The following is a 12,137-nucleotide window of genomic DNA, read 5'->3' on the forward strand; positions in this document are numbered from 1 at the left end:
CCGGAGATGAAGAAGATGTTCTTGAAGTGGGTGGTGATGAACGTCGTTGGCTTGTATGCAGTCTTCCATACTGTCACATGAAGCCAGTCTTCTTCCTCCACCTTGATGAAGGCTCGAAGCCTTGTCCAAAAAATGCGCAAACAACACTCCGCAGGACCCTTCGGCGCTGCGCCAAAACAACGTGTTTGGGATCACGTGCAGCCGAACTCCAACTTATCGATCTAACAATTGCGGAATTTCTCATCTTCAACCATCAACCGCAGCTTGAGCTTTCATCACTATGCGCACAAGAATATGGTCTAGCGTCTACATTCGTTTGATTCCGTCGTTCGCACGTCATCTACTGTCCACTCGCCTTGGCAATCGTGGTATCGTACTTCCTGATCAGATCGGCGCTCCCCTCCGTCTGACTGAACGCAAACCCTCTTGTCCTCCTCATCCTCTGCACCGCCCTCACCTTGCGAATCGCCTTCTGGAACTGGTCCATCCTCGGCCTGTAGTCCTGCAGATTGTACTTCTGCACCTCCTGGACGATGTGGTAGCTCTCGGGGCGGTAGGTGCGTTTCCAGTACTTCCAGCAGAAGTCGCGCGCGAGGCAGATGGGCGGGATGACGAGCATGGCGAACCAGAAGTCGCTTAGTCCGTACAGTCGAGGGACGATGCCGTCGTACTCTTTCGAGAAGCCGAGTCGCGGCGCGATCAGCGCGTAGACGACAATGAAGCCGATGGTGAACACGAGCGATCCTGGAATGGCCGCAAAGGTGTACTTGGTCCATACGTCCGAGATGAGCGCCGCCTTGCCGAGCACCGTCACCAGCACCACCATGAACAGCGTCGTGCCCCAGATCCACGCGTAGCTCGCATAGCCGTACGACAGCTGCGGCGACCCCCAAAAGATGATCGTCGTGAAGAGGTACGCGATCAGACTGTGGAAGAACGCGTTGGCCGTCCACCCCCAGAATCGCTTCTTGTCAAAGTACACCTGGCCGTACAGCTGCGGGTATCGATCCAGCATTCGCGCCGACAGGAACTGATCGAAGACGCCGATCACCAGTGGTGGGAGCACGGTGAAGATGACGTTGTAGAACGACAGCGTCCACGATTCGAACGCGACTTGACCGGAGAAGGAGTTCTGGAACGAGTACCAGAAGAGTGTCATGTACAGCGTGATGTTCTTGTAGAAGCTGTACAGGATCATCTTGCTCAATCGAGCGTACGACCAGCTTCCGTGGACGAGCAGCAGCTTGCGCAGGTAGCGGAATTGCGAGATGGCCACGTCGGCGGATCGAGCGGCCTGGAGGCCTTCGACACCGCTGATGCCGACACCAACGTGGGCGGCCTGAATCATGCTGACATCGTTGGCACCGTCTCCGATGGCAAGCAGCAGCGAGGACATGTTCTTCTTGACTAGCTTCACCACCAGCGCCTTCTGCAGCGGCGATACTCGACAGCAAATGACGGCTTTGCACGACACTGCCAGCTCCAAGAACACTTTGGAGAGTTCTTTCTCGAGGGCAAAGCTGAGCGACTTGCCGTCAATGACGAGCGCCATCTCCTCTTGTTCCACGCCCGCCGTGTTGCGCTGGTTCTTGATGGCTTGCAGTCTCTTGTTGAGCACCTCACCGGTATCGTGCAGGTTCTCCTCGTTGATGATGACCAGATTCATGGACTCGCTGATCAGCCTGCATGACAAGCCGATATTGATCGCCGTCTCCTGCCTGTCGCCCGTCAGCACCCAGATCTTGATGCCTGCCGATTGCAGCGTGTGGATGGTGTCTGGCACGCCGTCCTGCAGCTTGTCTTCGATGGCCGTCGCACCAAGCAGGAACAGGTTCTGCTCGATCATCTCGGCCGCTTTGTCCAGCGCCTCGCCTCGACCCTGAATGGTCGCAGCAGCTTGGTCATAGATCTTGGACCATTGTCGGTACTCTTGCTCGCTGACCTCGCGCATGGCGATGCACAGGGTGCGCAGACCTTCCGTTGCGTAGTCTTCGAGGTGGATCATGGTCTGGTCCGTGAAAGGCTGGTTTTCGCTCAGACGAGCCAGAATGACTGTGTCGGCACCCTTACAGTAGATCTTGATCTTGCCATCAGGGCATCGGACGACGGTGGACATGCGCTTTCTTGTCGAGTTGAACTCGCACACGTTGAGAATCTCCCACTCTTGCTGGGTGCCACGGATGTTGACAAAGACCGAGCGAGGTTTGCGGATGGTAAACTGGTAGCCGAGCGATTCGGCTCCGGCGACGAGCGCAGCTTCGTCCGGACTCGAGGCTTGGAAGATGACCTTGTCGCCCTTGCGCTCCGGGATGACCGTGTGGCAGACAGCAAGCAACGTGAGGAACTCATCGATCACAGCGCTGCTGCCATCATCGGGGGTGCGTCCATCCATGATGGCTTTCAATTCGTGCCATGTCCTCTGCCCGCCAATCTCTCTGCCGTCAGGACCGATCTCGCCTGTGCCCTGCTTGCTCTCGTCAATGACATCGGTGAATGAGATGCCGCCGATACTCGCCATTTTGAACTCCATCTCGTTCCTGGTCAGCGTGCCCGTCTTGTCCGAGAAGATGTAGTCGATCTGGCCGAGCTCCTCTACCAGACTGCTAGTGCGGCAGAGCGCCGGCGTGTCGGTGGGCGCATAGTACATGTCGAGGTCCGAGTTGATGAGCATAGCCTGCTGGTACTTGACGACTTCGACAGTGACGATGAGCGAGATGGGGATCAAGTTGTTGTACGCGATGACGAAGGTGAGAATGTCCTCGATGAACTGCGTTGCTCTGCTCTTGCCCTCCTCGGCCAGCAAGAGATACTTCATCTCGGAAGCAAAGGCCGTGTTGCGGACGATGGCGCCGATGGAAGAAGCGATGGACAACGCGAGGAGTAGGATGAAGAGGTACAAGATGAGCACGTTGACCTGCTTCTCGACAGCGGTGCGTTTGATGGGTGTAGCGGTGGCGTTTCGCATGAGCTTGGTTTCGTGACCAGTGAAAACGACGATACCATACACCCATGGCGTGTTGCGCAGCTGTGCGCCTCTGAGCAACAGCTGCTCTGGACTGAGAGGAGCCTTGCGCATCGGTGTTCCGCTGAAGCCGGGTGTCGAGCTGAGCTGGATATTGAGTGTGGCATCAAAGGTGTATAGGCTGTTGTTGGGCTGTTCCGAGGTGAGGTTACCCCGAAGTGTCGAAGCTGCACCGGACGAAGTGAGCTTGGCCGTGTCAGGCGAAGCCTGCTTGATCTTGAGATTGGTTTCTCCGTCGAGATTTGCCGTTTCGATGTAGCAGAGGCCTTCTGGCTCAGAACTGGAGATGAGAACAAGATCGGCGGGGAAGAACTCGTTGTTCTCGACACGAATGATGTCGCCAACACGGATGTGACGCCATCTCCGTGGCTCAAAGGAGCCGGTGCCAGCTTCGAGGACGTGGCTGATTCGCGCGTTGAGCTCTGAATCGGACTGATGCCTCTTGATGTCCTCCTTGATCTCTTTGAAAGCGGAAGCGAGCAGTACGAGCGCCAGCGGCACGATGGTGGTGTATCGATTTGTCGGCGACACGCCCGGGATCTGCTGAATGCAAGCGGTGAAGAGGAAGAAGACGTTGGCGTACTTGCTGAACTGTTCGACGAGGAACTTGGGGACAAATGTGAGGATGTTGTACTTGGAGGTGCTGACGTAGTTGTCCAAGAAGTCGCTCTTGTCGTTGGCGAGCGGGTCGTTGAGTTGGATGATGCGATCGCCTGAACGCTTTTCCTGCTGTCTGCGACGACGGAGCACAGTGCTGGCCTCAGCTTTAGCGGCCCTCATGCTCCTTTTGAGACTGTCCATGAGACCGTCGCGTGGTGGCTTGCGCCTGGATCCCGGGGTGAGACCTGCTCCCCGGGACCCTGACTGTCCGTAACCGGAAGCGCCAGCGGATGCCGTACCAGATGAACCAGCATAGGGCAGGTACTTGGTGTCATCCATAGGTGAAAGCTCATCGTCGGCTTCTATGCTCTTGAAGCCACCCTTTGCTGCGTAGGTATCAGCGAATGGACCATCATTCGAGTAGCCTCTCTGCTGGTAGCCTGCGGGAGCCTGTGCGCTGGCGGCCAATGGCAGACCGGACTCCATGCTGCCTTGGTTGTGGGAGCCAAAGTTGGGCCTGGGAGCGTCGAGACCCATGGCAGTATCATGGTGGTCGAAGGAAGCGGTGGACGCGAATGGGTCGGTAGCGTAGCGCGTGGAAGAGGTGGGCGGATATGGCTGGTTGCGAGATGAAGCTGGGGCGCTGTGAGCACCCGCGTAATCGTCGAAGTCGTCGCCCATCAGGTCGGCATCGTCTGCATCGACAAGTACATGCGACGGACCAGAGGCAGATGCATGCGAGCTGTGATTGACGCCAAAGGGATCTTGAGAGTGGTCGAAGTCGGCGAAGGGATCGTGTTGGACGGGTTGTCGAGCACTCCTTTGCTGGCCGGCAGACGAGCCGACGAAATCGTCAAAGTCGTCATTCATAGTAGCGAATGCTCGTGAGAGGTGCTTGGCTGCAAGTCTATTGTTGCGTCAAGCGCAAGGGATCCAAGGGGTCCCAGCGCGGCCGAGAGGAGAGCGGAGCAGCTGCACCGAGCAAAGGCTATGACGCTACGAGCGCGCCCTGCTTGATGCGTATATTCGCAGGTCAACAGCGCACCGCAGTAGACGATGCGACGAAAGATTCGCCTTCGAGGTGTTCCGGGCGCTTGCCGGACAGGATGGTGATATGGAAGCCAAGAAGAAGAAGTTATGGTGCGCACCGAAACGCGCTTTGTTTCGCAAGAAGGGTCCGACCGAGTCCAGCTCGGGACAGCACAGCACAGCACAGAGCACGTCGACTGAGCACAGCCTAAAAAAGGCCCGCTCTGAGACATCACATCTGCAGCCCTGTCAAGCGCGCTCCGAATTTTTACAAACTGTTACACCGCCATTTTGCTAGGGTTTGTGATTTGCGGGACTCGGCGCAGCATGCAGGGGCCATTCCGCTCGACTTCTTCCTGCTTCTTAACCACCTACGCTGTTTCATGTCGATGCAGCTGTCCTGACTTCGTGTCATACGATGGTGGACATGGAGGAGGAGCGCACTCGCTCGCCCGAGGCAGGACCCTCCTCGCCGTCACGGCGGTCCTCGACGCATAGCGAAGCGGCACCCGATGCCAACCGACCGGACCCCATCGAACCAGAACGTAGCCCCTCACGCAACCCACATCGCTCTCCGACCCCGCACTCGCATCCCAACACAAGCCCATCCCACTCTCGCACAGCGTCTCGCAGCCCTTCTGCCGCAAGACGAGGCTCGAAGCGCAACAGCACCTTCTCGCCTGTCCCCGAGGAGCCTGTCCACTTCGACAACAGGGACCCTCCGTCCAAGCGCCCACGCCCACCTGCAGACCCAGACACTAAACGTCGCGGCCAGCGTCTGTTCGGCGTACTCAATTCAACCCTGACGCAGTTCAAGCGCGAGTCTCAGACGGACCGTGCTGCCTCCGTCGCAGCAAAGCGAGCCCAGATCGAGGCGCGACTAGCGACCAAGGCCAAGGAGGAGGACAAGGTCATCGATGCCGTCCAGCGTCGAAGAGCGCTCGTGTGGGAAGCGAGGGCGTTGGCGGAGCAGATTGTCGAGGGAGATGTACAGGCAAAGACGATGAGAGGGCTCAAAAGAAGGATGGCTAGCTTTTTGTATACTCCTGCTGTGCAGCCGAGAAGGACAAGAGCAAGGCTGGCAGAGGATATCCCGTCTTCAACCGGCCCAATGGCAAAGGTCGATGATAGGGAGGGCAATTATGCGCTTTACTTTTTGCCAGGCAAGACTCTGCCGGAGCAGGAAGACAGGCTGAACGAGCAGGAGGATGATGTCGATGAACGCATCGACCGCTTTGACGACGACTGGGTTGCGGAAAGGAGTCGTCTGATGGAGCAGTTGGAGGAGATCAAGGCCAAGATCCGGGAGGTCTGAAAGCGAGCGATTTATACCCATGTCGGCGCAGCTAGGCCGCTGACGATGTTCTTGTACGAGCAACTATAATTCTAGCAAAGCACGCAAAGCAGTCACGCACAGGTCGGTCAGACGAGACGAGGGTCCCCTTGTGTGAGAGATAAAGCATGGGTATCATACGAAACACAAGAACAAGTCCTGACTATGGTCCGGCGTACACTCTCAGTATCCCGAAGGCTTGGCCTGCGGGAAGCCGAAAGGCGGCGCTTGCCCTTGCCCCTGCTGCTCGCCGTATTGGCCGTATCCACCCTGCCCCTGTCCAGCTCCTCCAAAATGAGGATTGGGCATGGCAAATCCTCCCGCGCCGGGCACAAACCCGCCTCCACCCGGAGCAGGATAGCTCGACCCTCCGCCCGGCTGCATATCGCGTTGACCGTACTGCGGCTGGTTCTGGTATGGGTTTGGGTACGGTGGTGGTGCGCCCTGAGGAGCTCCGTACGGCGGGTAGCTGGTGTTCTGTGGAGCAGATGGGTAGCCAGCGGTGGGGGGCGGGCCGTACGACGACTGCGGAGGAGGATATGGCTGCTGTTGCTGATATCCACCTGGCTGAGGGTACCCACCTTGAGGCTGGGGAGGACCCCCAGCCGGGTACGATGGCTGATGGGAGTATCCGCTCAAGCCAGCATCCGCGCCTTGTGGCGGCAAAGCACCTCCTGCGCTAGGCAGTGGAGTCGCTCCGTTCAACGCTGCATCCCTCTCCCTCTTGAACGTCTCCATCTGACCCCTGAACCTCTGCTCCTTCTCGCGCTTCTCGAGCTCCTTCTTCTCCCGCCTCCTCTTGGCTGTCCGACTCCAGCTGCTACTCTGCTCGTTCTCGTCGCTGGCATCGTACGACGTGTCGATCGGTCCCAGCAGCAGCTTGAGGCAGTACAGCTCGGGCGTGAGCTCGATTCCTGTGCTCTTCTTGACCTGTTTTGACTCGACCGCGATATCCGAGCAGACGTCGATGAGGTCTCCTACAGTGGGGTCGTTGTCGATGGAATCGAGCCATTCCTGCGCCTCTCGATCGTTGCCAACAGCAGCAATCTGGAACGAGATCGCGTCTTCGCCGTATCGAGTCGAGGCCAGCGTGCGTTTGGCGCTTTGAAGCACACGCACGATCTTGTTGTTGCTTTCAGCCGAACCTGTGGGACGACCATCGGTGATGATGAGTACGAAAGCGGGCTTCTGCAGTCGACCCTGGGTAGCAGGCGAGAGCACAAGGGGCTGAAGAATCTTGGCTTCGAGAGAGGAGCCCATGGGAGTGGATCGACCGTCGTATGCACAGCGAGAGGTGAGCTGGTCTGCTTCGGCGACGTTGTGGATGCGTTGCTGCGCGGGTGCGTTCATCCAGGCGACTTCCATTCCGTCCGGGTCAAAGCGAGCTGCTGCGTCGGCGGCGCGTTTGAGGATGCCAGCCAGAGAGTCTCGTCTGCGAGTGCCCTCAGATCGCATGGAGGCAGAGTCGTCGAGCAAGAACATGACGTCGAAGAGTGCCAATTTGACCAGATCCTGAGCGAGATACGGCGGAAGCTGCCAAGAGTCTGCGCACTGTTGCAGCGCACCGGAGCTGGCAATGTGCTGAGCGATGCGGGCGACATCAGCAAACGTGTAGAACGGGTAGAGGTACTGGTCCATGACACATGCAGCAAGCAAGCTGGCAATGTGCTTCCAGTCACGCAGCGATTCCCAGCCCAGGTTGGGGTTGTTGGCAGCGACCGCTGCAGGATTGGCGTTGGGGTTGGGAGGTCGGTTCTGCTGCTGTTGATGGTGATGAGCAGCGTAGGCTGCACCGGCAGCGGCGACAGCTGCACCACCCACTGCAGCTCCGCCCCACGAAGAGGCGTGCGAGCTGTGACCCGAGGACATGGGAGGAGCGGCGGCGATGGGTTGGTAAGGAACTTGGTGTTGTTGGTTCTTCTTGGAAGCCTTGTAGAGCATATAAGCTGTCACGCCGACAGCGAGACCTGCGAGTACGAGCTTCTTATTGAATCCCATGACCTGGCGAAGAGGAAGGCCAAAGCGGTGTTTTGACGGTTCCTGCTGGATGATAGCAGCGAGGATTTCTGGAACAATGAACAAGGCTGTGGGACCCATTGTCTGTGTTATATACCCACTGCACTGAGCCTCGTGTAAAGTGCTCCACAACGACGTCACTTCACGCGCTCTGCAGCCTTAAAGAAAGGCGGTGCAACACGGGCCACTTTTGGAAGCAAGGCTGTGTGTGCCATTCAGGAACGCCTCTTTTTTGTTCTTAAGAACCGAGGCGCATGCTGCTTTGGTCTTCAGATACGCAGGGCAGAATGAATCGCTTAGCATTGAGCCGAAAGTTGTGCGCATCAACAGAGGCTGATCACTCGGCTTCCCATTGTCCAGCAGCAAGTGTTCGGCCCAAGTCGTCCCGAAACACGAAAAGGCGGGTCCAGACCATGGAATGAGGCGTTCACAGTCGCTCCGCCGCTGATATGACTGAATGTGAGCACGTGCAAGAGAGCATCGTTCAAGTACACAGTCTGGTCAAGAGGAGTCTGTTCATGATGGTGTTGCTTGTAATGATTGCTTCTTTGCAGTACACGAGGTGGCCTCAGCGATGCTGACGATGCATTGATGCCCGCTAAAGTAGCGAGGAAAGCGAGAGCGAATGAAAACCGCCTTCACAGCCCGTATCGATCGGCCAGCCTCTGCACGATGACGGGCGGGAACTGCGCCTTTTGCACCTCCCACTGCGGTCCGCTCATGTCCCTGAATCCTGTCAAGATCTTCCTGAACATCTCGTTCAGCTCGGCACTCGGTGTCGACCACCTCACCACCGCATTGCAGAAGTAGACAAAGCCCTTGGCCGCACCGTTCGGATTGACCTGGATCATCTCGCAGAGTCCGCGGAAGGCCGAATCCTTCTCGTCGTTGTCCTTGATGTCCCACAGCGCTTGGCACCACGACTCGATGAATACCTCCAGATGCGGCGCCACCAGCTGCGGTTGCACCAGACCCAGTCGGCCGATCGTCACCGCTGCATTCTCCGAAAGCGACTTGACCGACTTTGTCGAAAGAAGCACGGGCACGAGGCGCTTGATCAGCTCGTCAACCCACTGCGTCAGTTCGGGGTCCGCACCGTACTGCAGCGCGATCTCGCCTGCTGCCCATGCTGCATTGTTGCACACCGAGACGTTCTCCATCTTCGGCTCGGGCTCGATTTGGCGGATGAGCTCTGGCATGATCGATGGCAGGAATGGCTTGAGCAGGTCAAAGCACGATATCGCCAGATCACCCAGCAGTGCGTACGCCGATTGACGAACCGGCGCCTCGACGTTGGTGATACAATGGCCCAGCAGGGGCAGCAGCGATGGTTGCGCACCTGCCACCAGATCGCGCACCGTCGTGTTGAGACCCTGCGTCAATCCGCTGAGCAGATCCAATGCGACAATGATGAACGTGCGATCGGGCACATCCTGGTCCACGGCGGCCTTTTGCGCCTCGGCCTCTGCTGCCATGAGATTGTCGTGGACAATGCCGACGCAGCGTTGGAACACTGGTGGCGAGTATGGCAAGAATCCGGGTCCCACTGCGATTGTCACCGACGACATGCATTCCAGCAGGGGAATCAGATCCGGATCCGTGTCGTGCAGACCCTGCCATTTGGCGATCAATGGCGGCATCACGATCTCGACGTATTCGGGTCGGTTCAGTGCTGAGCCTACCGAATCGGCAAGAGTTCCTAGCGCATCATAGAGGATGAGCAGGTTCTTTTGTTGATACTTGTCAAAGGCGAAGACGAGGGTTTTCAGCACGGGCTCGAGGAACGGCTCGAGGTTGCGACCGGCTTCTTCCTCGAGTGTGGCAAAGGCACTGCAGCCTGCTTCTTGCACGCGCTTGTTGTTGTCGAGCACCATGTTGAGCAGGCCTTCCATGGCTGGGACGAAGAACTGCTGTTGGTGTTCTGGAGTCTCAGCGGCGACGCACCAGCTCGAGTATCGACCCAGTGTCCAGCATGTGATGGAGCGCACCAGCGGTTTCGAGTCCTTGAGGCTGTTGATGAGGAAGGGCACCAGAGTTGGCAAGTGGGGCTGGATGCCCCCAATGCAGCCTTCTGCGATAGCACCGAGGGCGAGGATGCCACATTCACGTTGCAGCCAGTCCTCGCTGAAGAGGCGCTCCTTGAGATATGGCAGCAAAATCTCCAGAAGTTCGTCGCCAAAGTTGACCGCCATGACGTCGAGTGCAGCCGCCGAGCATTTGCGCAGGTTCCAATCTGAGATGCCATCGTCGTCCTCCTCGTCATCATCCTCATCGTCAAAGTCATCCTCGTCGTCGTCGTCCTGCGCTTCGATGGCGGCTCGTGACTTGCCAGTGCCGGACGCACCTCCGTTGGCAGCATCGTCGAGGTGCTCGTTCTTATGCGCGCCACCTCCGTAGTGTCGCGGCTTGATGTCCTCAGCGCGATCTGGTACCGCTGCGTCATCCTCGTCTCCGCCGAGCATGAGCAAGTCCAGCTCGTTGTAGACCATTCCTTTGAGCAGTACCGGCGCAATCTTGGAAAGGTAGGGGCGCAGCTTGTCCTTGAGGGTCGGCTCTTCCGCGAACTGAAGCCAGAATTCGCAAGCTTCCAGCGAGACGTCGTCGTCCTTGTCCTGTGTTGAGTAGAGCATGTATTCTACGACATTGTCCATTTCAGGAATGAGCTTGTCGGGTCGGACGCCGAGGATGAGCACGAGCGCTTGGCAGACGTATCTGCGCACGTTTGCGCTTTCATCGCTGGCGCGCTTGAACAGAGCGGCAAGGAAGGTGTCGATGTGGTTTTGCAAGGCCGCCGAGCCGATCTGCACGAACTGGTTGAGGCAGTTGAGGGCGTGCATGCGGATGCGCGAGTCGTTATGCTGAGTGGCTTCGATGAACTTGGGGATGAGGATGTCGATGGGCTTGACGCCGTTGATCTCGCACATCTCGAGCTCGCGCGGGATGTCTTCGCAGATCTTGGCTAACGAGCTGAAGGCGCCTTCTGCCTCGTCGGTGTTCTGCGATCCCATGAGCTCGCCGAGCTTGGAGAGACCTTCTGGCCATCCTTGTGGTGTGAGGATGGTCATGAGCATCGAGACGACCTGAGTGGCAGTGCGACGGAGCATGTCTTCTGGCAAGCTGAGCGCGGGGATGATGGCTTGCTTGACATACTCGAACGACTCGGGAGAGATGAGGTCATTGTGGAAGAGAATGTGGTTCTTGAGGATGAGACCTGCGACGGATCTTGTTGCGAGGTCTTCGGTGGTCAGAGACGTCAGGGCAAAGACGCAGTAATTGGCGTAATCTGGAATCTGGCTGACTGTGTCGAGGCGCTGTGGTCAATGAAAGGAATTGTAAAGATGAGCGTATGATGGTCAGCAGTGCGATCACATTGGTACAAGATTGATCAGGTTGGAACCTACCTGGGCAATTCTTTCCTGCACATCCATCTGTGGGCTCTGGGAGTCGCGAAAGAGCTGTACGAGCTCGGTGAGCCCTTCTTGCGAGGGCTGCCAATTTGATGTCATATCGGGCAGAGTATGTGATGAGGGTGCTGGAGAGCGTGAGACCGAGAGGGCGTGTTGGTCCGGGCAGGAAGAAAAACGAAGCTAAGGCCGAGCTCGAGTTGTCAACTGCAAGCGACGCTCTGAATGACAGGCGGCCAAAGTGAGCTTGACTGAGCAGCTAGAGAGGTGACGACTGGTCCTAGAGATCAGCTGGATGCGAGACAGGAAAGTCGCGAGTCCTCACCAAGATGCTAGCAGTGATCGGCGGAGTATGCGCTCGTCCGCCGATACAGCTGTGCTGCTGAGAGATGCGTGCAGAGTGAGAGCAACGAGCTGATCTTACGTCTAGCAGGGACCTGTTGAGGCTTGGGGTGCTCAATGAGGGCCGAGAAGTGTTGTAGGAGCGGCCAGTGTAGCTGCCTTGTAGAACCCTTGGTCGAGGAAGACGCACGGAGGGTGGCAGGATGCTGATATCGTCCAACGAAGAAGCAGAAGGAGAGTCGAAAGGAGCGTGACGAGAAGAAGTGGTGGATGTGACGATGTGATCGAATCCAGCTCCAGTCGAGTCGAGACGAAACGAATCGAGGGCCGAAAGTGATGTGCGATGAATAGGGTGATCGTGATGAGAAGAAAGAATCCGACAAAAGAAACA

The 12,137-nt window shown here is 57.5% G+C and overlaps 4 protein-coding genes across 4 annotated transcripts; 1 reads left to right on the forward strand and 3 right to left on the reverse strand.

The window, feature by feature from the left end:
• Positions 1–340: 340 nt before the first annotated feature.
• PSEUBRA_000951 (P-type ATPase, A domain protein) lies at positions 341–4,492 on the reverse strand (the record flags this gene model as incomplete). The annotated part of the gene is made up of 1 exon (XM_016434245.2): positions 341–4,492. One exon carries the CDS (start codon positions 4,490–4,492, stop codon positions 341–343), a length of 4,152 nt encoding a protein of 1,383 aa, XP_016294346.2.
• Positions 4,493–5,069: 577 nt separating this feature from the next.
• Positions 5,070–5,966, forward strand: PSEUBRA_000952 (Pinin/SDK/MemA protein; the record flags this gene model as incomplete). The annotated part of the gene is made up of 1 exon (XM_016434230.2): positions 5,070–5,966. One exon carries the CDS (start codon positions 5,070–5,072, stop codon positions 5,964–5,966), a length of 897 nt encoding a protein of 298 aa, XP_016294347.2.
• A 201-nt stretch (positions 5,967–6,167) lies between these two features.
• PSEUBRA_000953 (von Willebrand factor, type A) lies at positions 6,168–8,081 on the reverse strand (the record flags this gene model as incomplete). The annotated part of the gene is made up of 1 exon (XM_016434240.2): positions 6,168–8,081. One exon carries the CDS (start codon positions 8,079–8,081, stop codon positions 6,168–6,170), a length of 1,914 nt encoding a protein of 637 aa, XP_016294348.2.
• Positions 8,082–8,638: 557 nt separating this feature from the next.
• PSEUBRA_000954 (Importin-beta, N-terminal domain protein) lies at positions 8,639–11,506 on the reverse strand (the record flags this gene model as incomplete). The annotated part of the gene is made up of 2 exons (XM_016434244.1): positions 8,639–11,311; positions 11,402–11,506. The coding sequence occupies 2 exons, from the start codon at positions 11,504–11,506 to the stop codon at positions 8,639–8,641; spliced, it is 2,778 nt and encodes a 925-aa protein (XP_016294349.1).
• Between the last annotated feature and the right edge of the window lie 631 nt (positions 11,507–12,137).

Source organism: Kalmanozyma brasiliensis (genome assembly GCF_000497045.1).
Source record: "Kalmanozyma brasiliensis GHG001 unplaced genomic scaffold PSEUBRA_SCAF11, whole genome shotgun sequence".
NCBI lineage: Eukaryota > Fungi > Basidiomycota > Ustilaginomycetes > Ustilaginales > Kalmanozyma > Kalmanozyma brasiliensis.